This window comes from Poeciliopsis prolifica, unplaced genomic scaffold (genome assembly GCF_027474105.1).
Source record: "Poeciliopsis prolifica strain line A6 unplaced genomic scaffold, Auburn_PproV2 SCAFFOLD052, whole genome shotgun sequence".
Lineage (NCBI taxonomy): Eukaryota > Metazoa > Chordata > Actinopteri > Cyprinodontiformes > Poeciliidae > Poeciliopsis > Poeciliopsis prolifica.
The window spans coordinates 2,294,172-2,320,194 of NW_026562427.1; the positions used below are offsets into that span (position 1 = coordinate 2,294,172).

At 42.2% G+C, this 26,023-nt stretch overlaps 2 protein-coding genes across 4 annotated transcripts; one reads left to right on the forward strand and one right to left on the reverse strand.

Annotated features, from left to right (window-relative positions):
- Positions 1-1,670: 1,670 nt before the first annotated feature.
- On the forward strand, positions 1,671-18,315 carry LOC129378597 (cyclic AMP-responsive element-binding protein 5-like). Of its 3 annotated transcripts, none has more exons than XM_055058934.1 (11): positions 1,671-1,806; positions 4,297-4,363; positions 4,670-4,763; positions 6,891-7,000; positions 7,327-7,571; positions 11,146-11,272; positions 11,554-11,625; positions 15,448-15,837; positions 15,945-16,223; positions 16,449-16,557; positions 17,192-18,315. In XM_055058934.1, the coding sequence occupies exons 2-11, from the start codon at positions 4,310-4,312 to the stop codon at positions 17,326-17,328; spliced, it is 1,617 nt and encodes a 538-aa protein (XP_054914909.1). In that variant the 5' UTR covers positions 1,671-1,806; positions 4,297-4,309; the 3' UTR covers positions 17,329-18,315. The 3 variants fall into 3 exon arrangements, with proteins under 3 accessions (XP_054914909.1, XP_054914910.1, XP_054914911.1); XM_055058936.1 differs by lacking the exon at positions 1,671-1,806 and adding an exon at positions 2,160-2,295; XM_055058935.1 differs by lacking the exon at positions 11,554-11,625.
- Positions 18,316-19,405: 1,090 nt separating this feature from the next.
- Positions 19,406-22,592, reverse strand: tril (TLR4 interactor with leucine-rich repeats). The gene has a single exon (XM_055058933.1). The coding sequence runs from the start codon at positions 22,407-22,409 to the stop codon at positions 19,944-19,946; it is 2,466 nt and encodes an 821-aa protein (XP_054914908.1). The 5' UTR covers positions 22,410-22,592; the 3' UTR covers positions 19,406-19,943.
- Positions 22,593-26,023: the final 3,431 nt, after the last annotated feature.

Here is a 26,023-nt window from a genome sequence, read left to right on the forward strand (position 1 = left end):
TAACAGTCACAGACAACAACAACGCTGTTTAACTGGACAGTCGGAAATGACACATATGCAAATAAATAGAAAAATGTTCAATTCAAGAAGGAGACACAAATAATAACATCAAAAACAGGAACAACCATCCACTGTCCTTAAAATTGTAAGAGAAGGCAGTTCTTCTGTACATACTGGAGAAATGCTAAAACAATATGCCAGACACTCTGTAAGCAGAGTCTGATTTATAAGCTGCAGTGACAGTAAATACAGGTGACCATGTCAGTGATTTACTATCACTGTCACGAATTTGCTGGTGGATATAGCATTGCATAAAGAAAAAAAAAAAATTTTTCTTCAGAAGATTGTTTATCGAGAATCAAGGCCGTCTAAACAAGAAATGCGACATGCAATGGTTGGTTAGAGGTTCACATCCTGTGATGTATCTCAGTGCTTCATGACAAACAACATCTAACATCTGCAAAGAGATAAACAGGATTATTCAGGTAACATTGACATGGCCAGTGTGAGGTATAACCGTGACCTCAATAAGGCCTTTCTTTAATTTCAATGAAAAATATGACTTATTTATATGAATGAACCCTATAATTTGCATTTGTTCTAATTATATTCAGTGTGTAATTTAAAATAGTTTTTCCATTATTTAAAACGTCAATGCATCTATAACTAGACGTACAGCGAATTTGCTATTTGTACTTGGAAATGGCATAGTGTTAGTTTTTTCGGCATCTATCAGAGTAAATAGTGTCAAATTCAACCTGCAGATGATCAAACATCAGGACATTGTATTTGTATGATATTAGATGCATCATGATCATTTTTGACCTAATTTTTTTATAAAATGGCAAAAGTATTAGTCATAATACAAAGCCCTGAGGGACACCTTTTGTGACATTCAGATAACAGAAATAGAATAGAATAGAATAGAATAGAATAGAATAGAATAGAAGTAAGTAAGCAAGTGGGGGAATATAGCATTGCATATTTACATATTGCACATTTACACAAAATCAAAGTAAAAAACAGTATAGGGAACTAAAAACTACAGCCATTGCAAATAACATACTATCTAATCACTTCCTCTCACCAGTAGATAATCTGCTGCTTCAAGGTAGTACATCACAGAAGACAGCTGATGCCACTCAACATTTATTTACTATATAATATATAAAACGTTTATGACAGTGACTGTGTTCAACAGACGTACAATATATGATCAGTCCAATAGCTTTGCTGTCAACAGAGGTTTAATTCAGGAGAAGACGGGAGACAAGTCATCCAACAGTTCATTTATTTATTTATTTATTTATTTATTTATTTATATTCGATCATGCATTATTTATGTTTGTCATAAAAAAGACAACATTGTAACTAATAATAATAGTTAAACAACTACTACTACTATTACTACTACTACTACTAATAATAATAATAATAACAGTAATAATGGTTTTAAAAGACTTCTATAGTCATTAAAACTCTAGCTGTAATGACTTTAGACTAGACATTAAAAACAGAAGCGCCCTCCCGGTCTGTCCCGTTTCTGTCTGTCGGCGGAGCCGTGTACGCCAGCACGCTCCCGTTCCGTTCCGTCACCCCAACCGGCCCGCGTCCTGTCCCCGCCTCCTTTCTCCTCCTCAGTCCTTCGCTCCGTACGGGACCGCAATGATTTAGAAGTTCAGGAATCCCACGTGACGTCACCGGGAGGGTGATGTAATGCTTCTGTAAATAGAACGTATTGTCATCGCGCTCCAGTCCAACGTGGTTCCTCTCTGGAGCGCCGCTCGTCCCTCTCTCCACTCGTAGGTAAGCCTGCGTCTACTTTTTCATTCACAAAAAACTTTCATGAGCCGCGCAACAAGCGGCGGCAGGCGCCGGTCTCGGCTCTCTCGCGTGCTCGTCACGGCTCGGGACGGCTTCCTCGTGTCGTCTAAATGTGTCCGTTCATTTACGAAAACCGGCCAGAGAAGTTACCGGCGGCGGGACTTTTTGTAAGGTTCGGTGTCCTGGTGAGGTCTCGTCAGCGAGCGGGACGGGCTTGAGCGCTCCATGTCTATTTAGGGGGGTGTGACAGCACTCTTCATACAGCTGTGCCGGCCGGCCGGCCGGCCGGGCTGGATTTTTTTTTTTTTTTTTTTTTTCTGAACAGGTTGTTTTTAGTGAGCTGCGGGACGGAACCGGGTTATGGTCCTGCTCTGACACCGGATTTACCGGCCGGAACCAACTTGATCTGAATGAACTGCGAACCTCAAGCTTAATTTCAGATTCAATCAAATATGGAAACTTTAAAAGACAGTAAGTTGGTTCGTTCTGAACGCATCTGAACGGTGTATTTGCAATTACTTTTTTTTTTTAATCCTCAAAACTACTAAAAGTTATGTGTTTTTGTTCCAGTTATTATTGGTGGACCACAATGTTTGATTTATCTGTCTTAAATGCTTGGAAAAATGATTGCCAGTGTATTCACAACTCAAATTAATCCCTCTTAAAGTCGCAACATATTGGCCGTTGTTGTATGTAGGATTTATGCGTGTATGACATCATTCTGCAGTGATGTAATCACTCTGACAGAAGGATTTTGCTGAAAAATGTGCTGAGTCTGCCATAATCTCGTGCAAGTCTTGCTTGATGGGACGTGGCGACAAAAGATTGGAGCAAGACAAATGATCTGAACTGAAACTAGAGACTTTTTATGCTTCATGCCCCTGAGGGTGTGCAGCCACGGAGTCTCTTTCCTTCAGCTGATCGTGCAAACTGCCCATTTCCTATCTGTTATTGGGACGTTGTGAACTTGTTTGCTGGTATTTTGTAACCGGTGTGTACTCATACACGTCCACGCACACGCACCTATGAAGTCACCTCTGCTTGCCTTAGGTTGGAAAATGGGGGCTGAGGCAGGTTCCAACCTGTCAGGAGTGCAGGCCCTGAAGTGTGGCCCTCCCTCACCCTTCCTTCTTCTATCTGCCTCTTTTTCCATCCGTAGTCACTGCCCCTTGCCCTTTCCATTCCCCTCTCCATCACCCTTGAGTTGCTCTCCCACCCTCCCGCCCCTTCCCCCATCCACCCCTTCCTCACTCTTTACACTACTTATGTAGGCATATTGTTTTTCTATTTTCGAGAGCTCTCACTCTTTCCCCTTACCATCAACACTCAACTCGTCTGGTTACACCTGAGACTTCAATTTTTCTTCCTCTGCTGTCAGACAGAAAGAGAAGGATTAGCAAAAAACTTACAGCGCCCTCCGATAGAAGTGATCTTCTCTGGCCCAGCGTTTGTGTTGATGCTTTCGTCCTGTGAGGGCTTGATGCAAGCCCCGGTGTGCCGTCGTGCTTTCAGCGCTCTCATTGTGAGCTGGGCACCCGGTGAAAGCATAATTTGAAGGTGCTACACTCAGCAACATCACTGCAGAGTAACCATGAAAAGTCTTATGTCTCAGAACGCTGTAGGACTTCAATGTGTGGTAGAAATCCAAATTTCAGTCTTTTATTTCCACCGTTTTTTTTTTTTACACTCTAAAACATTTGGGGTGCACATTTATGACCTCCATTGGCTCACAATCAGAGCCTCGTTTACATTTCCAACAACTCTGAGCTGCTTCGCCACGGCAGCGTACCCACAGTATGATGCTGCCACCGTCGTAGTTTATTATGGAGATGGTGTTTTCAGGTTGATCTAGAGTGTTAGTTTTCCTCACACAGAGTGTTTTCCATAGAAACCAAACATTTAATTGGTTGCAAAAGTTCAATTTTGCAGCATCAGAAGAAAAAAAAAATTATGATTTTTCTTCTGCTTTACAATAACGCATGACTTTGTGTAGTATTTTCTATCATAGAATAATAGTATCAAGCTTCCCCACAGTGTGATGCTGCCACCACCATGCTTTACACTGTGTTTTTGAGGGTATTATGCAGCTTTCCTCCTCATGTAACTTTTTCTTTTACTTGAAAGTGATGCAACACTTTATATAATTTTCTCATAAAATCCTAATCTGGTAGATTGACGTCTTCCCGTAGCATGACGTTGTCACGTTTTAGTGTCACAGTTTTGTTTTTGTGGGGGGGGGGGGGGGGGGGGGTTTGTTCAAATATAAACAGATTCATCATCTTCAGAAATGCATAACACATGCGTTCCACACTCGTGTAAATAATGTTTTACGTCTGTTGTGTTATCTTTTTCTTCAAATGATTCTTCCTGCAGCGTACTTATCTGACCTGTGAGGGGCACGAGGAATGCTCCCCTCTCTCGGTGGCAAGGCTCCACATTGACACATTGTTCTTGATTCTCCTGTCTGTGTAGGCTTGTGGATGACATGAATGACAAACAGGACAGGCCTTATGTGTGCGGCGCCCCTGGCTGCTCTCAGGTCAGTGGGACACAGCATGAACCTGCATTCTAGTGAAGACGGGTCTGATGATTTATGCCTTTATGTTCTCATGGAAAGTAATCAAGCATCTACGTAACCTATCAGTAATGATAATAATAAAAAGCAGCTTTCTAAAAACAGCATCCAGAGATGTGACATCATCCTTTTCTCATCAAAGGAGTCAGATTTTCTTAAATACTGATAAGATTAAGAGTATTGTGACCATTTGCGATAAGAGAGATAAGCTGATGTGCTCCGGCAATTTATGCCTCGACTCTTTCGCTTCCTCTTTCCGGTGGACTGCAGCGCTTCCAGCTGGAGGAGCACCTGCTCATTCACAGACACAAGCATGAGATGACCCTGAAGTTCCCCCCAATAAAGACAGACATAAGTTTTTCAGGTGAGGTCACATCGTCCACCTCCCTGAGGTGAGCGCATCTTGCGCGCCGTTCTGTTCTCTCCTCCCGGTTCAACATGGGAGGAGAAACACTTGTCATCAGAAGCTGTTACAAAACCGGCTTTTATATCTGTTTTTTTTCTTTGTTCTTTTTTTTTCTTTACCAGTTGCACATTTATGATATGGCCTACTTTTAAAAACTGAGAGCTGGACGAAAAAAAAAAAAAGAGAAAGATATGTTATACAATATATGATCTGATAACCCCGCTGCAGGTTTCCTTCCCTCAGGTAGTTCACGCTGCGAAACAGAGGAGCTCATGTTGCAGCATGCACAGTAAAGCACGTCGGGTTAGGCACAGAAACAAAAACAGGAGGATGATTGATGTCTGAATTTTTATTTTTATTTTTTTGTCTCTATTTTACATTTTAAGTAAAACGCGTTTGGTGCACAGGTTAGATTTAATTTTTTCCTATCAAAGAAAATTGACCTATTTCCTTTGATCGGAAAACGGCAGTTTTGGTCAGTTGGGCATTCGAGCAGGCCACTGATCACAAACACACATTAATGGTTTGCAATGGCAACCCCAAATCCCTGATCTCAGCTCGATGGAAAATTACCAAACTATTTTTAAACTATTACTTTAAACGAGCTCTATTCTCGCAAAAAGAATGGTTAAATTTAAAACCATAATTACACCAGGACTTTGTTATTGGCCAGACTGTGTGTGTGGTCTGTCTGGCCCTTTATGATTTAATTTCTAAGGGAAATTCATATACACGCGTGCGGGTCCTTGACCCTGTTTGCAGAATATAGAACCTCGTATGGATCAGGCAGCATTCACAATAGATTTAAACTTGTGCATCCAATATATATATTTTTTAAACTGATGGAAAATGTGTGCATTAATTTTCTATTCTGAAAACATAAATAAATAAATAAACAAATAATAGCACAATAATAACATGTAATTTTGTGGAACGACAGGCCCCGCAGTTACAGAACATTCTGTTTTACACTGAAGGCGAATGTGAAACTACTGTTTCCTTTGATCCTGATGCGTTTTTGCACACAACATTCTAACGAACGAACACGATGAACCAATTAGCAGATATAATGGTTGAAGTAAGCCCAGCAGCAAGCAAAATGCTACATCCACCTTGAGGTATTAAAAACATTTTCCTTCATCCAGTGAAATATTTAGACCGCCTCAGTGAACGCTCAGCATCTTTTTAAGTGGTTTTAAACATGACTAGTGATCTTTAGGATAGTTGTATGAAAAAGTAGTATTTTCGTTCACATGTTTTAGCCACCGCTGGCAATATTCACCATAGTCATTTAAAGAGTCACCTAGGTAGCACATTTACATAAAACCTGTGAAATCTAAATCACTTTTGAGCCGTTTTTATTGGATCATGACCTCTTTATTTTCCATTTCCTTATGGAGTCACCATGTGGCTTTTATTGTCTCGTGATAGTATAAACAGGGTAATTGTTGTTGTTGTTAAATAATAAAATAATAAAAACGTATGCGGTCAGCGCAGCAGATCATTTTTATGTCGTGCATTTAACACGACAAATTCATAGTTGTCTCAGTACCAGAACACTAAAACAAATGGCGAAATGTTGAACAACGTTGTGATGACTAATTGAATGACCCAGTGAGCCAATAATATCCAAGCTATGTAGTCAAAACGTGTCACACAGTGAGATGTGTTAACATAGGATCAGCTGTCTCTCTGGATGTAAACATTAGGGTGGGATCTAACCTCCACAGATCCCCCCACCTCTGGGACCGTCGCCCCGGGTCCCGTGTCCTGCAGTCTGTCTCGCCTCCTGCAGGAAATCTGGTGTCAAAACAATGAGCCCGGCTGACCCTTGACCCCTGCATGTTTAGACGGCTCAGAGAGACAGACTGATGTTATCAGGGAGTCAGACTGGGAGCTCGGCTTGTCTCTCTCCTCCTTGCATTACAACCTGGATGACAGTCGGTTTTAGAACATGCATCGGCTCGAACGGCGGAGGCTGCCGCGAGAAGTTGGGCAGCGGGGGATGAATTTATGTTGAAAAATTGAAATCCGTCTCTCTTATTTATTTTTTTTCTAACATCTGACTGCGGATGATGTTTTCAGACCAGACTCCGACCCCAACGCGATTTCTGCAGAACTGTGAAGAGGTTGGTCTGTTCAAGGAGATCGAGGAGGAATTTCTCCAAGCCCAAGAAGAGGAGAATAACAAACAGGTACAGAAACAAAGGATTAGCTTCTTCTTACTCTTTGAAAACAAAAGTCCCATCAGAATGCAGACCTGTGCTTGTTTGCTTGTGGGTCTGTAACGCTGTGTGTCTTGAGCGCCGGTTGTTTGTTTGCGAGGGGTGATAAAGGGAGTCAGACCCAATTAGTCGACTGCAGATATCGGACCTGCTGCAGGAAAGACAAACCAGGGGATCACATTCTACCCTCTAAATTAACCAGCCAGCCCTCAAACGCAAAGGAGCACACCTCGACGCTGGCTCTGAGTGCCGAAAAGATCCAAGCCAGTTTGTTGTTTCTGCTTCGTCCTCTGCAGACGCTGTCTCATAATGGGCCGTCTTGTATGAATCAGCAACATCTAAAGCCCCAGCTCCAGCTTCAGCACCTTCCCCAACCGCCGCTCAATCATCCCCAGGCCCCGCTGCATCATCCCCACGGCCATGGCCCAATGATGGCACCGAGCTGCAGCCTGGCTGCCCAGCAAGCACTGTCCTGCTCCTCTGGCGCCTCACAATCTGGATCGGTGATCACCCAGGCTCCCTCCACCTTAACACATTCAGGGTGAGTATAGCTTTACTTTGCTTTATATATAGACACACAGTTTTCCAAATGACATATCCGTATCACATTTATTTGCAGCGACCCGCAAAGATTTTCATGATCATTGAATGTTTTCACATTACGTCACCTTGCAGCCACAAACTTGAATTTATGCTACTGGGGCTAAATGTAGCAGATCAGCACAATGTAATGCTGGGTGAGACTTTAGCAGGGCTTACAGCGCAATAGCCCAGGATGCTCAGTTTTGGGGACCCCAACCATAAAAAATCTTTACTTTTGGAGTTGTGTATGTTTTACAAACTTTCCACTTCACATTAAACACAAAATGAGCACCACATGCCCATTTTTGCATGTAGTGTTTAGATTTTTATTAATTTAAATAGCACTCAAATATTTCAAAATTATGAAGTGATAGCACATTTGAAAAAACTTATGATGTATGCAAACTTTGCAAGGCATTGTACTTTATTGTCTGCATAGCACAGTGCATGACAGGCACACATTTTTTTTTCTTGTGTTCCTGTTTTTGACATATTATAACTCATTCTGTTGGGCAGCGACTGGCATTTTCCACTGCATAATTCATTACCTCATTAATGAAGAGCAAGGAAGAAAAAGATCAAACATTCATTCTGAGAGAACAAAGTGCAGATGAAGAACCGCTGCATAACGCCCACTCAGTCCTGTTGACTCTACCCGCCCCAGTGCCTGACTAACCGCCTCTATTGTGTCTGTAAAGACTCCGAATCGGACCGGGGCCGCCTCCTTGGCTTCCTGGTTATCACCCAGTTCAACTGACAGATTAGAGGAGGTTCCTGTCTTTCATCCGACCAGCTCCCAACAGCTGCTCCCACTCTGCCAGACAGTTTGGCTCTACATTGGTTAACTCAGGACAAACATATTGGTTCTATCCAAAGAAAATCACGTCCAAATGTCCAGGTCATGATAAATTATTTCAACTTTAAAGTTGCATTTTTTTAACAATACAAATTTGATCAGATTTCAACCACAAATTTGAATGCAGCTATTGAACTTTTGCTTGAAATACTGTGGGCGCAGCATAAATCTGTGAATTACCCTATTTGGATTTCAAGTAGTTTTTCCGCATTATTTAAGAGTATTTTTATATTTGCTACAGTCAGTGAATTTGCGATATGTTATCAATCAGTCAGTCTACTTCTGCAACAAATTTCTAAATATGACGCGTATTGCATAATATGAGACAATTCAGCACCATATGATGCACAATAATTCCACACAATAAAGTTACCAAGATAAGAAGATGCAATACGCCGTTTGGATTTGTGAGATATGTTTTTCCATCACAAGAACACAAAGGCTAAATGAGAAGTGCTTTAAGCTTGTATGCAGATCAGCAGTCTTACCTTATAATCTCAATAATCGTGTAGGTCCTGACAAAACAGTGGTACTATCTCTAGAAAACAAAGCAGTGGTCTCTGAACTTAAAACTGTGCCTCACATTCTAATAGATGCTATGGAGGCTAAACAATTAGAATCCCAAGAGGTTTGAAAAAATACAGACACTTTGGTATATTCTATAATTATTTTTGAAAACCTAAAATTATGTATTTTTTATTCCATTTTATTTCTTTTAAAACATGTTTAAAAAAAAAAAAAAGCTATGTTCCTAAATTGGGAAAAGAAAAAAACAGAAGCGAACAAACATCATACTTGCAGGGTGACACAGGACATTGTTTGTCTTTCACCCCGAATGTCCATTTGACATTTAGATCTTAAAATCTCCTGACCTATATAGCTGACTGGCTCACGCGAGGAACATAAACAAAACATCTGCTACACCTCTACCGATAATTAGCTGAGTCAGTAAAATAAGCTGCAAACATCTGTCGTGGCTCAGGCAGGCCATGACAGGACAGTATGGAGGGAGAGCTGACAGTCAGTCACGACGCTGTAAATCAGTGCCACTCAACCCAGACGTTGTGTCAGTCAGTGAAGCCGATTAAGTGTTACCGAATGTTGCCTGTACTATAATTCTGACTGTTTCCAGTGGTGTTTACGACCTGTTGCCATGGCAAACGGGTTTTTGAGTGTCTGACACTGGTCCATGCAAAGCTGTTTTGGTTCGTCTGCACTTGCCTGTATGTTAAAGGAGACGTAAATTCCCAGATTCAATGATGACATCCTAGCCGATGACATCAGAGCAGCCATGGAGACCCACGCTACCCGACTGGCCTTCAGCCAGAACGGTTAGGTCAGCGGCACATGACACCCAACGTTCTGCATCCCCGCTGTGATCCCTAAGCCTCCATGCTCTCTTCCAATCTGTCACTTCTTTCAATATACTATGCTTTCTTTAGTGTGTTTCTACTTGCTTTCCCATTTTGAATTCTTATGACTCACTTTGTTGCTTCACAGTGTCACATCGCAGTATGTTGAAGGACATTTATCTCTTGGCTTCTTGAAAGTTGATTTCATATGTCATTCATTTGTCTTTATTAGTAACAGAATGGCATAGTCTTTATCTGCCTTGTGCTATTTCTATTTTCCAAAAGGTTTTCTGGGAATAAAAAGAAGCATTAAAAATGATCTAAAACAAACTTTTGTTTATGTTTGTTTATGAAGATTAGAATAGAATTTGAACAATTCAAATAGTTCAAATTTGAATAGTTTGAATATTGAACATTTAGGCCAGTTGGCGCATATCAGAATTAAATTACATCGCACTGATTCACCACTGCAACTTCTAAAAATAGAATCTCAAAGGTAGGAAGTATAAAAGATATACACCCCAAAGATATCCACACAGATTAAAATCTTTGCTCTACGAAAAATATTTTAAAGGAAGAATAAATGTAAAATGAAACTTAAGTGAACAGATTCTTTACACCAATATTGAATCAACATATTATTTGCTTTAATGTCTGTGATAGTGGTGGTGTGTTTATTCTCTCTTCAGCAGTTGAAATTCCTAAGTTTCAAATAAAAATAAAAAACAAAACAAAAAAACAAACAGAAAACTTCCTAAAGTTAAAATTCAGACTTGAAACATAAGGGCAACAACTGATCCAACACATAAATAGGAAAAGGCTTTGAAAATAACATTTTTAAACAATTTATGAAAATTCTATGGATTTATTTGAAATAACAGACGTTTCAAAAAGGTGATGATATGTGTTTTCTTTAGTACATTGCTTGCTCAGTGTACATTTCCTATTTGTTTTTTGTCTTTGCAAGTACGGTATTTGTGCGGCACAAGAAATGCTTTTTAAGTGCTTAGAAATAAAGATTAACTTTCCAAAACTATTTTAAAAAATTTTCAAATTAAGATCCAATAACTTTGCTGTTGTTGCTTATCAACGTCTGGCCATTAAAGACAGGACCTCCGGTAATCTTCTTTTTATCCTACAGAACAACGAACACCGTCTTAAAGGCTTTATCCATTTGTATAAGTTTTACTGAGCAGGCACCTCCCATGTGGACACGACCATAAATGTTTCAACCTGTGCCTCTTTCTGAACCAGGGTCGACGAAACTTTAGCTGAGCAGTGCTTCCTGGACTGACCTGTTTTCCTTTCTGTGTGATCGACCACAGGCCAGCTCCCGGGGCGCTGTCCTGCCTCCTTCAAATGCGGAACAGACACAGACAACCTCTGCCAGCCTCACTACCTGGCACCCTGCCAGACCCCGCCATGCAAGGGGCATCTGCTCAGCACATGACTGTGAGTATCGGAGGCTTTATTGTCATGCACACATTCACACAGTTTCGCCTATGCATGATTATTTATAAGTGATGGGGCGACTACTCGTATAAGTAGGTCAAGCTGGCAGAATTCCAAATATTTGCTGTCGTCTTTGACATTTGGATGTATTTGTCGAAAGTTTTAGGTATTAAACGGATGTGACAAAGATGGGAGGCTTTTCTGTTTTTTTTAATAATGAGATGATATTGTGTTGTTTTCTTAGAGCTGCAAAAATATTTGTGTCAATATTTTTTCTTCAGATAGAAAAGCAGATGTCTTGTGCAATGGGTATACCAGCTCCTGTTCAAAACCCCTCCTGTTGCTCTCCTCAGGTACCACTAAATGTTTTTGACTTCTACAAAATCATAAGATATCGGCGAATACATCTTTATGCACAAGTAGAATTAGATTGCAAACTTAACATACAGCATTTTGCAGCATACATTCTCACTTGGTTTAATGATGCGATTCAAAAATTACGTGATGCAATGCGATACGATTCTTGCAATGCAATCCAATATAATGCAACATATATAACAGTGAGATCTGATATATATACTATAGGTATAACGTGATCTAAAATGATATGTTGAATCAGAATTAGCATTATTAGTTATTTTTATGCACACAGACAAGGATTTTGACTTTGGTTTCACTTGCTCTCAACGTACAGACATTTAAGTATAAATACATAAAAAATTATGCAACAAGACGCAATATGATATGAAGTTTTGTTTTCCGTGACTGTCCACAGACCGTTTTGACGCACATTTGTGGGCAGTGCTGTAAATCTCAACGTACCACAAGTCACAGTTTATGGTGCATTCCTCCACCGGTGAAACTCAGATCTTGAAATTACACTCGGTTTTAGACGACAGAAAACAAATCGAGTTTGATCACTGCTATAAACATGTCCCTGCAGTTCATGAAGGCTGCTACATCTGGCTGCTTTCAAAAGATGCAAACTGCCATTTGACATGAGTCACTATCCCAAAGCAAATATAAATTTCCCAGAAAGCTGGTACGTTGAACTCATCCAACATCCAACCCTCATTCCTAAAAATTTGGAAATTACTTTAATAATTCCCAAATTTTGTTTGGAATAAGATGTCAAAAGTCTCACTGAAATTTGATAGCGAGTTCCCAGAAACTGGGTTGACACTGACTTTCATACAGCGAAGTCAGTTATCTTAACTTGTCAGCATAGATGAGAACTACCAAGATTTACCTAGCATTAGCAACACATAAACATTAGCTTTCTGCAAACGTGGTCAAAGTCAAAAGTCAATTATAACATTTGAGCTAATTTCCTTAAGTACAGATAAAGGGAACAAAAAGACATTGAGCAACCACATCTCTAGGTATCACATGTTTGTTACTTAACATGCAGAAGCTGCTGGATATATTTTTGTAGCTCAATAGTCATCCAGCAGCTCCCATTATTCCATAGTCACCTGATGTGATAGTTGCCGTGAAGTGTTGTCACTGCAGCTTGAACCACCACTGGTGGAAAGTTCAGGAAAAAGTCAAGGAATCTCACCTTTCTCAGTCACATCTGGCTTTTAATGTCTTTACGTAATCCAGAATACGCAGGAGGTTGAAGATCATTAAAATGCCTGTTAAAAGTGGGATAAAAGTGTATTTATTCCAAACCTCTCTGATTCCACAATGTACTGAACCCACGGCATTGGCTGTGAACATCCACGATGATTCAGATGTCAAAAGCTTGGCAATACTAAAGCAGTGACTTGAAGGCAAAGATGAGAAGAAGCAAAAGTTGCAGGTAAAGTAAAACCATTCTGCAAGCTGCGACAAAGAGTGGCCAATTATGCTGGAACCCGGTGATTAATTTATATATTTCTTCGTTCTTTCCCTCTTTGTTTTGGGAAAGTTACATTAAGTACATGCAGCTGGAATCTTTTTACTAATTAGGTCTATCTATTAATTAGGTGACTTCTGAAGACTCTTTGGTTCCTTTAACTTTACAATGATCCCCTACTAAAAGTTGCCTTATCACATAAATCCGTAATGTTGTGTATTGAAGCGTGTGGTAGTTACATAAAAAAATGTGGAAAAGTTAAAGGAGTACCAACATTTTTGAAAGGCTTAGTAACGTTTCGCCCGGGCCAGCTCGTATGATCTTAAACTCTTAACTGCTCCTCGCTCATATCAGCACGCCCGTAATAAGGTCAGTTGTCTTTTCCGGATCCTCAGCACAGCGGTTGAGCTGCAATCAGGTGTTATCAGGTGCTATTCATCCCCAGGTGTGAAACGAGACACTGCCTTCTTAAAACCATAGGAGGTGCATTAACATGCCTCTGTTGTACAGTAACAGTGCACTCAGCTGAAGTGGAAAAATAAACATCTGACGAGTGGATCCGTGTTTCATGTAAAGTTTTATGTTTTCATTCACTGATCCCTCTAGACAGAAATATCAAAGCGGTGTGTCATCTAGGCCAAGAAGACCCATGATGTAATCAGCAGCCCCAGCGTCATGGTGTTTGTATGTAGTAAACAGAGCTGAAATACTCATGCCCCGTCCTGCTACGTGTGTACGTGTGTGTGTGTGTGTGTGGGGGGGGGGGGGGGTGGGGGTGTGTGTGTGTGTGTGTGTGGGGGTGTGTGTGTGTGTGTGTGTGTGTGTGTGTGTGTTTGACTGGCGGCCTAGCTGGCTGGTAAAGTTGGCACGGTCACTTCGGTGACCTCATCTTTGGCAGCAACTAAATGTGGCCTTTTTTTTGTAGCTGAATGGTGAAGAGAGACAGACACAGAGAAAGAGAGAGCGAGAAAGCGAGAGAGAGCGAGAGAGAAAGACGGCCTCTTCTCTTAAAGAAATATTGTGTAACAGCAAGCAGATAGTAATATTGGGAGTTGGGAGGGAGGTGATGTCATGCTCCAAACATGACCTCTCCCTATCTCGCTGAGTGTGGGAGAAAGGTGAGATGAGGTTTAATTTAGCTCGTACAGTCGCTTTAGTCAGATGATACACGGGAATAATAAAGTGTGAAGGGATCGAGCTGCAGATGGCACCGTTTGCATGAGAACACATTATCCCTCTTATCACCGTTTGTCAACGCTGTTGGAGATCGTGAGAAGAAACTCCAATTATGGACAAGATCTAATAGTTCTTTTTGTAAATCCCTTTGGTCTATTTTCAGACACTTCAAAATAATATTAAAAAAAAATAAAAAATACCTGTGTGCCCTTTGGGTGCAGCATGTGAACTGGGGAATTCACGTTCACATTAACCAAGAGCGTCCTACAGAGTTAACAATAACTGACAAATTTAAGGTAAATTTGAAATACCTAATTTTCGTGTAGGCGATCAACGTTTGCAAAAATATCAAAATAAGTAAATCATTTATTCATCGTCATTATTTATGTTTTTTGTGTCGCATGACAGCAGGTCACTTCATAGTAAATAATAAGAATAGGAAGCCCAGTTTAAAATTAAATAGTAATTTGCACAAGACGAAAGAACTGTGTCATCAGCATAACTATGGGATTTACAATTGTATTAAGATGCAATGTTAATAATAAAAATTATGATATGAATGATGATGGGCAACACCCTTGGGAACATAACTTAACCCAGTAGTTTTTGTTGTTGTTGTTTTCTTTTCCCCAGCAATATTGATTTACTTGAGCTATTTATACTCAAAACATTTTGAGGTGTCTTGTCACCTGAGTAAATTATAACTATGTATAGTTAATTACATGAAGTAATTAATAACTCAATACATTTTAAGAAAGTCAACATTCCTTTTAAAAATAGGAAAGTTAGGAAATAGGAAAGTGTGACTAAAACTCATAAAAAAAGGTCTGGTCAACAAATGATTAAAATTGTGGCTGAAAGTTTTTAATGAAAATACACATATTCACATTCAGCTTGTTTCAAGTTTAACTAAGCAGTAATTACCATTATTTGCACATATACAAACTAATATGTAATGCTAACCAAATGAAGTAATGACACCTTTACTTAGCCTTACCTTTATCCTTATCGTGCTATGCTATTCTGACACTCTTGTCTGCACCAATGAAGAGTCGCTCACCTCACTATGTCCTGTTTGGCGTGACTGAGAGCATCTTGAAAAAAAAATTTTCACAAGCCTGACGGCTTATTCTTGGATTAATTCTCTTCCTGTGCTCAGAGACCCAAACAGACGATGGGGCATCATTATTCTCATCAACATCCTGGAATGCTCACCATCAACAATCCTGTGACATCCATGGGTCATATGATGGAGATGATGTCACAGTGCCACCACACCCCTCCGCTACAGCAACACCACCATCCTCATCATCCCCACCTCCCTCAACACCATCATCATCACCAACCCAATCAACCGCCACAGCTTGCAGCTCCGCCCCACACCTACCAGCAGCGATGCCATGCTCCACCTCCACAACACCTACGAAGCACTCAGAGCCTCCAACTTCACCAGTCAGGGAACGCAGCACACTCTCATTCTCACCAGTCACCGCCATTACGCCTGCATCAGAACTCCCCACCTGCACCCCCACTATCTGCCCCACCACAGGTGCAATACATTACACAAAGTACACAGTTTCTGTTGGTGTTGTATTTGTCCTTTCAAGCTAAGAGATGTTACTTTTCGATGTTTTTTTTTTCTCCTTTTTTCTTCAGTTATCACCAGTTGCACAACAGATGCAACCGTCCCACTCCCAGCATGCAGCACAGGCAAGCTGTAGCGGCAGCAGCAGCAGCGGGGGCAGCGGTGGAGGTGGTGGAGGAGGCGGCAGCCGTCGAAGAAGATCGGCTGAGCAGGACCCTGATGAGCGCAGGCAAAAGTTTCTGGAGCGCAATCGGGCCGCAGCGACCCGCTGCCGACAAAAGAGGAAACTGTGGGTGTCGTCACTGGAGAAGAAGGCAGAAGAGCTTACGCACACAAACCTACAGCTGCAGGTGGGAAATGCTTTGCGTTTTGCAAGGCTCTAAGGCTGAAAGATTGCAGACTTGAAGAATAATCTTCAAGGCATTTGATTGGGATTTAATGTGGCAGCCTGAGTAGTGGGTGAAAATTTGTAAAAAATAAAAGTCTTAAAGTTCTGAATTAAAAAAAAAAGGTATTTGGCGGGTAAGCATATTTTTACAAAGCATCACACTTATCAGATCTATCTGCATCCCCAGAACGAGGTGACGTCACTGAGGTCAGAGGTTGGCCAGTTGAAGCAGATCCTGCTCACCCACAAGGACTGTCCCGTCACTGCTCGGCAGAGGGAGGCACAGGGGTACCCCAGTGAGTAAAACCCCTCACCCTGCACCTCTGTCTAGACAGCCCAGCAGCTTTCCCAGAGCATCATCAATGACCGCTGAGGTTATTGTTCAGGCACATCGTTCCTTTATAGTGCTAATAGACGAATGCCAACTGGCTGCATGTGCTTCGCTATAATAAAGCACTCTTCTGTTCATTCAGAGACCTTAAACTGTGTCCCACAGCACTTTGGAATAAAATCAGCTTCTAAATCCACATTGTCCAAATATTAGAGATTGCACTTTTGTTCCTCAGGAGAGCCGATCAAACACTTAGGGAGATCCTTCATCTTTACATTTCAAAGAACCATACATGTCGCACTCCAGGCAGGCTAAAGTGTATGTCCAACATAAACTTTAACTGACTGTCATAACAAAAGATTTACAAGTGGCTATTATGCAATGATAGCCTGTGTTATATTCATATATTTCTATTCTTGTCTTTTTACTTGTATGTACAGTATTCAGTTGTTAAAAGAATAAAAAAGAGATGTTTTCATATGACCTGAGCTGAAGTTGGGTTTTTTTATTTTTCTGTTAAACATACAAAAGCAAACCTCAATCCCACAGCGGGACACCCGAACATTATCGGTGACTTTGACAGATGTCTCTGTGTCCAGCTGCAGGGGTGAGTCCAGAAGGCAGTCCCACCCCTGCAGAACCTGAGACTCAGCCTCACGCCATCCAGCACAACAGCGTTTCCACCTCCTCGACAGGCGGATCCGACATCGGGCACGGCCCCCTCTCTGGACTCTAACCCCCGCTACAGATAATAGCGCTGAACTCGACGAGTGGATTCATAAATCCATACGGACTCAAAGCTGTTTTATCGGCATCAGCAGCAGCAGCCCTTTTTTTTAACATCAGGTGCTAAAACAAGCCTTGTTTGCAAAACTCTGATGTTAACTTTGACTCTTGTGTTGATGAGGGAAATATCTGGGGTTGCCTACATGAATCCAACCTGCACTTCTAACTCACGGGTGACCCAAACACAGACAATCTCTGCATGTTTTGCACTAACTTTAATAAAACAACTCCTAAGCAGTACGGTGCCTGCAAAACTATTCATATGTTTATGTACACAGGTTGTAGAAAGAAAATGTTTTACAAAAGATAAATTAACACTACTCCTCTTTACTCCGACACTACTATGTAAAGTGGTGTAAAAGTCTCTAAATAGTCTTCCCAGGTTCAGTTTAATCTAAAAGAAAAAAATTATGGGACTTTTAAGGTATATGCCCTCCAAACACACCATTTCCTAAAACATGGTGGCAGCAGCATTAACCCGAGGCGATGTTTTTCTGCAGCAGGAACAAGAGAACGGGACAAAATTGATGGAAATGTGGAGGGAGCGTAAGAAACCGACGCTGAAGGAAAATGTGCTTGAGACTTAAAAGCCTGTACTGCAGAAAAAGGACAGCTGAATGCAATCTCTTCCCTCCCTTGGTTCATTTCTAAACTGCTTTGTGTGGTTCTAACTCAAAACATGCATTGAAAGTGTAATGAAATGTGAAAATTTCAAGGAGTATGAGTATATCTAAAAGGCCCTGTATATTTTTATATGTAACTAACACTGCAGCTGCTGGTTGCACACCTTATGCCTTTGTATTGAAGCAAAAAAAAAAATCATTTCAATGACTAATACAACTGTATTTGTTTATTAGTAAGTAAACCACTTCTTTACAAAATGTTATTTTAAACATTTCAAATGTGTTCCTGTAAATAAAGTCAATCAAACCAGAAATCTGTGTTGCAGAGCCATAGAAATGGAACAACAGGCTTTCTTGAATGGCACTTTTGTTTGTTTTTTTACTTTGTGAAATCATCACCTAAGTATAACAGTAATATTCTGTTATCTTCACGTGGTGTTATGTCATTTTTCATTCATGAAAAAAGATGAAGTGTTTGGTTGTTTGGGGGGAAGAAATTGCATGAGAAACTGTGCGGTTCACTCTGCCCCCTAGCGTCCGTTTCGGGTTTTACACCGTCTTGCGACCACAGTAACCTAATGAAATTGAAGCACTTTTAGTTTTTTTTTCCCAGCATGCACTCATAAATATTTCTTGATATATTGTTGCAACAAACATTTTAAAGAGGTGTTTTCCCTTTTGTTCGACTGGATCGTGATTTATATTCAAGTATACGAGTGTTCAAAACGTTTATTTCAAACTAAGCCAAATCTTTCATGTAAAACATTGAAAATGAGTTTAGATAAACTTGAATGAAAGACTCTTTGACCTTCTGGTTGTCTTAAAATACTTCTTTGTGCACAAATTTGTGTCTGTCGGGACTAAGTGCTGGAGGCACTCCACCCTGTTGACTCAAACAAAGACACTAACCATTGCCAGACGTCTCTAACATTAACTCTGCAAGAACCCCACACACAATGCAGATTTTCCTTTAAACCTTTAGATTTATTGTTCCACCTTCTGAAATACAAACAGTAGCCAACATTCAAGCTCTGAGTGGCAGACGTTTAAAATATTAATAGTTTTCAGCAGTACCGTCAACATGAATGGACTTTGATGCCTAAAGGTTACAGTAAGACATCACATGAAAAATTTTAAAATAAAGAGGCCGCAGAGTCCAGAGATCAAATTTGTCCTCTTCTAACGTTTGTTTCACTTGTTCCATGTGGGTATGAAAATTTACACTTCTTTTGCTTTGCCAAATAAATCAATACATGTAGAAACACAGTATATCATAGATAATTAAACTGTCCACAAATGCTTCCAATTCAATTTAGGCATATTGTTGAAGACATTTGTTCCCCGCACCTCCAGTTTATGCGCAATCTGGAGGTGAACGCACTTGTCCACACAGGAAACCCAGTGTGCACACTGATTTCCTCGTGCTTTTTTTTTTGTTTGTTTTATGCATAATATTACATGATATTATTTTTTTTTTACAAAACATATAAAACATAATACAAATAGTTTCTCTGCCAACCAGCAGCCCTCATCACATACTGTACAAATATCAGACAATATCGTGTCTGTGAACTGGGTATTAGCACAATCGCTGAAATCGGTGGTACAACATCCAATATGTGCACACATCCACTCATAAAAAAATCACATACGTTGAGACATTCTCAGGTGCAAGGAAATGAAAGAGGAAAAGGCCACATTAAGGAAAAAGGAAGTCTGAGAAAATCAACTTCCTCTGGAGTCTGAAATGATCATTATGAGCTCAGCTGTGCTACAGCTGAAGGTAAATGTTCTCAGTAAATAGAGGGAACCTAAAACAAATGTCTGTGTTCTGGTTTTGCAGGGTGTACACAGTGAAAAACTATTTATTTTTTCAAAGAATTCAACTTGGTCAAAATCAAATATTTCTTTCTATCCCATGCATTTCCATGTATTTTTTGTTTTAGTCAGAGAATCTCTGCATATTGCCGTCTCTGCGAACTCCACAGTTGTCTAAAAACCGGTCACAAGGGAACTCAATCAGGTCTCCCTCCAGGGGAGCAAGCCGGGCTGATCGACTGCTCTGGTAGTTAGTAAAGTCCGTGGAGACGGAGGTCGTTGCCACCGTGGGACGGAACGGTCTCCTTGTGGAGTACATGTGGCGCACGTGAACGGCTGACTTCCTCTTCTGCAACCTCTTTCTGAGGCTCCGCCCAAGCCAGATGCCACTGATGACCAGCAGCAGCAAAGCATTTCCCACCAGTGTCACCACTGTCACCAGCTGGAGGTCAGACGTTAGAGAAGTACTGCCCTGACGGCTGGCCACCTCGGGGAGGGTGACCAGTCCTGCACAGTGGTCACGGGGTGCCACATGGCACACAAATCCGCCAACTACGCCTTCCACACAGACCACATAGGTCACTCCCGAGGTGAGTTCGCGAAGGGTCACAGAGCGAGAATCTCTTCCGGCATAGACGTAGCGAGGGAAACGGTCCGGGTTGCCAAACCGGTCAAACAGAATCCGGTAGTGGACTTCGTGTAGGCCTGGTCGTGGTCCTGGTGAGTAGCGATGATGATCTTGGCTTGTCCAGTGAACGGTGGCAGTGCTAGATGTCACCTGATCAACTGAAACATTGGTGATGAAATGTCGGTTGAACACACAAGGGTCTGAGATAACGGGCAATCCCTCGTCTTGATCTGACCTGAGGAGATCAAACTTTTCTCCTGGCTGGACAGGCTCCCCGGTACTGAGCCATGTGTTTGTTGGATGACTTGGTTTGGATGTGATTAATGGCTCAATCTTACGTGTAACATTTGACCTGTGGCTTCCTTTGGTACGTCTACCCGCTGCCTCTGAAGCAAGTCGTGACTCTTTCTTTGTTTTCTTTCCTTTCAGGATAGAAGTTTCTGCTGCCTCCAGACCGCCTTGGTCTCCTTGGACTTCCACCTCTTCCTGGCCACCTCTTTTCCTTTTCTCCCCTTCTCTTCTCGTCACTGTCCCGCCTCTGATAAGCTGTCTTTCTCCTAATTCTGTTTTATTTTTGTCACCTAGCTCCATCCAATTCTCCCCACGTTTTCCCTCTGGATCTAACTTTGTTCCATCTTTCCCATCCATTTTCTTACGTAGGCCTCCTCCCCAACTGTCCTCAGGCCCAGATCCACTCTTACAGGAATGGTTCCAGTTCCCAAAGGGATGCAGCTGGGAGCTGTTCACATAGTCCAGATACTTCCCCCTCAGAGTTTCCGGGTAATGGCATTGCACAAATACAGTCGAAAGCTTTCGCTGAGAATGAGCAGCAGTCATCCATCTTTTCAAGTCCTCAAGGCGACAGTCGCAGGTCCAGTTGTTGCCGTGAAGATCAATGTTCCGAAGAACGCTGTTGGAGGCAAAAATCTCACCTGACAGACTGGTCAGAAAGTTGTTCTTCAACCTCAGCACCTTTAAGTATTTAAGTCTGGAAAAGGCGGACGGGTCCACGCTGACAAGACGGTTGTGACTGAAGTCCAGCACCTCAACCCTCTCCAAAGGGTCGAGCCATACAGCGTTAATTTCCTCCAGCTCATTGCCATCAATCAGAAACTCCCGGAGGCTTGACAGTCCCCTCAGTGCGTCTCTGTCCAAGTGAGAAATCCTGTTGTTACTGAGGGAAAGCTTGGACAGCTTCTTCAGGTTTTGGAAGACGTGGTTTCCGATGTGCCGAATTTCATTTTCAGACAGCAACAAAACGGTCAGAGATCTGAGGTGAGAGAAACTCAGAACATTAGTGAGGGCTGCCAGCTTGTTGTGGGCCAGGTTAAGAAAGCGCAGGCTGGTCAGTTTCAGGAAAGCGTTTCTGTGGATGTGATGGAGTCTGTTGTGCTCCAAGTGAAGGTACTGAAGGTTGGCCAAATTTGTGAAAACAGAGTCCTGCAGAATCTCTAATGAGTTGCCGTCAAGGCGCAGTTTAACAAGATTGTCCAAGTTCAAGAAGTCCTCCGGTAGGACTTTCATAATGGCGTTGTCATTCCCATAGAAAGTAGACAGTTTATTCAAAGATTGCAAACTTCCAGCAGGCAAAGCTGTTAAAAGATTATGCCCCAGGTAAAGCTCCTCCAGCCTGGACAGCTTCTCGAATGCTTTTGGGTGAATGGCTGCTATTTGATTGTACTGCAAATTCAGTCTTACGAGCTTACAGTACCGTGCAAAGTCTGAAGCGGAGATGTTCGTGATGAAGTTGCCCCCGAGGCTCAAGATCAGCGCATCATCTGACGCCCGCGCGGACGCTTCGGGCACAGCGCGCAAGCCGCGGTTGGCGCACACGAGGTGCAGCGCGTGCACGCAGTCGCAGCGCTCGGGACAAAAATCCAACACCGGGGAGGAGGATGAAAACCCACCGAGCGACAGCAGGAAAAGGCATATTCCCACCGAGGAGGAGCGGCTGGTATCCATGTCCACATTCGTCGTTCAGGTGCAGGCGCCCCGCTCCTCCGTCATGCTGCCGAGCGACCCCTCCACGACTCACGCCGGGATCCGAAAAGCAAGCGGCGCGCACCCCGGGAGCGTCAGCTCCGCACGCATCAAGAACAGCAGTGCCATTCGTCCAACGTGCCCTGGTGCTGCTCACCTCCCGAATGCGTCCTCCATCTCCCCCGAGCGGTCATCTGCTGCGAATTACAGCGCACACGCGCGCGCGCGCGCACGCACACACACACACACACACACACACACACACACACACACACACACACACACACACACACACACACACACACGCTGAAGAAGTCCCTCCCCTGCAACTTCTCGACCCCACCAGAGCCAGATGTGCACGCCTCGTCTCTTTACGCACGAGATTCAGCGGCCCCCGCGCGCGTCCCCGAAAGAGCGGAAGATCCTCTGACCTGACCGACATTTGAGCGCGCGCGCGCCCACATGCACCAACTGAGGGGGTGATCCAACGGGGACGCTGGAAGGTTTCCTTCACACGGAAGGACACCATCCACACCCCCACCCCTGAATTTGTTTATTTATTCAATTCTCCAAACTGATGGCTGTTTTTAGTAAAACAATCCGAGCATCAGTTGAGCGTGAGGTGCGTTTTTCTGGACACACCCAGCAGAAAGCCTTCAATAAGAGTCCACTCATTTAGTCTGCATGCGCGCTGTACAGTAACTATCATCTCGAAGTCTGTAATGTGATTTACATTCTCTCATTAAAGCGTCTGTTTGTTGCGGGGTTGGGGTGTGTGTGTGTGTGTGTGTGTGTGTGTGTGTGTGTGTGTGTGTGTGGTGTGTGTGTGTGTGTGTGGTGTGTGTGTGTGTGTGTGTTTGGGGGGTAAGGGGGTTGCACAGATGGTTCGCATTTGTTTTGAAGAATTAAGAAGGGCGTGCTGCTCAATTGCTGGAGAGACTTTCCGAATGTGAATTAGAGAGACGCGGGGAGCGTAAATACAGTCTGAGGGGGGTGGATGAATGTTCGGTCCATGATTTCAGAGGAGTCGCCCCGTGCATTAGTTTTCGGAACCAGATGTTCAGCTCGCAGTGACTCGATGTCTGCACAGTGACGTGGAGGAACGACTGACTCCTCCAGCTCTTGACGTTTTGTCGCAGCCTGACCGCAAACGTCAACGCAGCACGTTGAGACTTCACCTCCAAGCCGTGCAGGGAATCAGTCAGTTACCGAGACAACTGGGCTTTCCAATGCAGATGGAAAGATCAATAAAGAGAGATGTAAAATCCAGTATATCTATTTGGGTTTCGCGGCTCAAAGGATCAAAAAATGTTGGATGCATTTTCTTGGGAAGTTAACAACAGTAACTTCACAAGAGTCTGAGTTGACCCCAGCAAAATGGTTTCAATTTAGATTGGAAAAAAAAAGAAAGAAACAACAGGTTTTCAACTACAGGTTTGCTGTTGAGTTTCCCAGGTTTCCCGTTAACCTCTGGGACCCTGAGAACAAAAAGCATCTGGAGGCTCTATCAAAACTAAACAACAACAACAACAAAAAAAAAACATTCAAGCACATGCAACACATTTCCAGATCCTGCTTCCACCGCCACCCAGATACGAGTGATGCAATGGTTTCCAGAGCCGATGTGTTTGCTTGACTGTTGCTGCTTTTTCGTCTTTGCATTCCCAGCACATGTTGAAAACATTCTGTGGCCAGCAGCATTCCCATGCATAGCTTCTGCTACGCATCATCAGACATTATAGAGTTGTGAGTGTCTGTGAGAAACAGATAGAAATACAAACCCAAGGGGAAGCCCCCTCACTCCCCCCCCTCTTTTTCTCCTGGAGGTCATTTCCTGTCTGACCATATCCATTTTATACTGCTCTGGATGTCTTCTACTTTTCTCTCTTTCTCTCTCTCTCTGTATCTGTCTGAATGTCTGTCAGGTCCATTTTGGTCTTGCTCCCTTAGGGGACACGCACATTGAGAGCACAGTTGGCCCCAGATTCAGCAGGTCCGGTCCATTTGTTGCCTGAACTGATTCAGAGAAACAAACAAAGATTAAATCTTCGTCCCGCTTCTTAATTCAAGATCAGACGTAACTTCTGCGTCTATAGAGGAACAAAAGGAGCACAATGCATTATTGAAGGAGCTCCGTTGATAACGTAACCGTATCTGTAACCCAGATTCACAAACGCACTGAAAAAAAGAGAGACCCCATTGAGAGGAGTGTGCTGAACGACTCTCAAAACTGTGTTTGGCGACACTAATGTATTTGTTGCAATTGTATGACATGGCCCAGCACAAAGTACAGACACATAAATCTGGAAGGTGTGAGGCGCAGCTGGACGCTCAAGAAGAAACTTTTGAACTTTTCAGCCTACACGCAAAACTCTAAGCCTTGCCGAAAATGTATGTGTTTCTGATATAACTTTGCACGAATGTACATACCCAGCAGTTATTAAGTTGTAATTTATGTTGCTGGATCCAACTTTTCTGTGTCAGTGCTGGGTTTCACCCATGGGGGATTCAGGTGCTGAAACATTGTAATATTAATAGGAACTAAAGGGATTTTCAAGCAATCTCTAAGCTCTCCGAGTTAGAAAGATCAGTCGACCCAGACGTATGGAATAAGCAGATGGTCGGGGCCGGAAGAGGAAGTTTAAGTTTCAGTCACACAAGCTCATATTCTTCCTTCACATTAAACTTTGTCAAAACTTGTATCCAAGGGAATATCACACTTACAAGGGGGGAATATTGTTTTGCTGGTTATTCTTGGAGACAGAGCTCTGGGTATTTTTTTTAGAGCTCGGTGATGCATTAAAACCCCAAAACACACAACTGAGCTAGGTTTTAGTCCTAACATTAACCCAACGACAGCAGAGAGATACCTTTCAAAAACAGTCATACTCAGTGATCTTTTTCCCAATTATGTTGGGTCACAGCCCAAAAATTCAATGTATTTTATTGAAATTCTACCTTATAAAGCCACAAAAAACAGTGCAATAATGATGTGGATTAAAAAAAAAAGAATAAATGTGTATTTTTAAAAATTACAAATAAAATGTCAAAATTGTGGAGTGCATTTGTATTCAGCCTGCCTGAGTCAAAATTTTGGAAAACCTTTTGGTGTAATTACATGAAGTATTTTCAAAGATTTTCAATTTGACTTTAATATGGCTTGTTCTATCCCGCAAAATCCCAATAAAAACACTGTAGTTTTGTGATTGTGACATGTACAATTGGGGGTGGGGAGATACTAGCGTTATAAATACTTCTCGCAAAGCAAAGTGTTGCAAACCAGTGAGTATGGGTGAGATGACCGCAAATTAAAATCATGTCAACATTTTGTCACTGTTGCTTCGGTGATGTGAACGAGCCGACTCCTTATGAGCCTTTCAGACCACTGAAACCTCGACTTCATCTTTGATTTTCATGCACACAAAATGGCGTCTTTGTTCTGGTGCCTGAATATTATAAACAGAACCATCTGATAAAGCCACAGGTCACTTTATCTGACCTTATAAAGTGCTACAGTTCACTGTAGCTTAAGTGCTTAAGTTTGGGTGTTCTGACTCCACCTTAGGATAATTTAGTCAGTTTAAGACAGATATTTT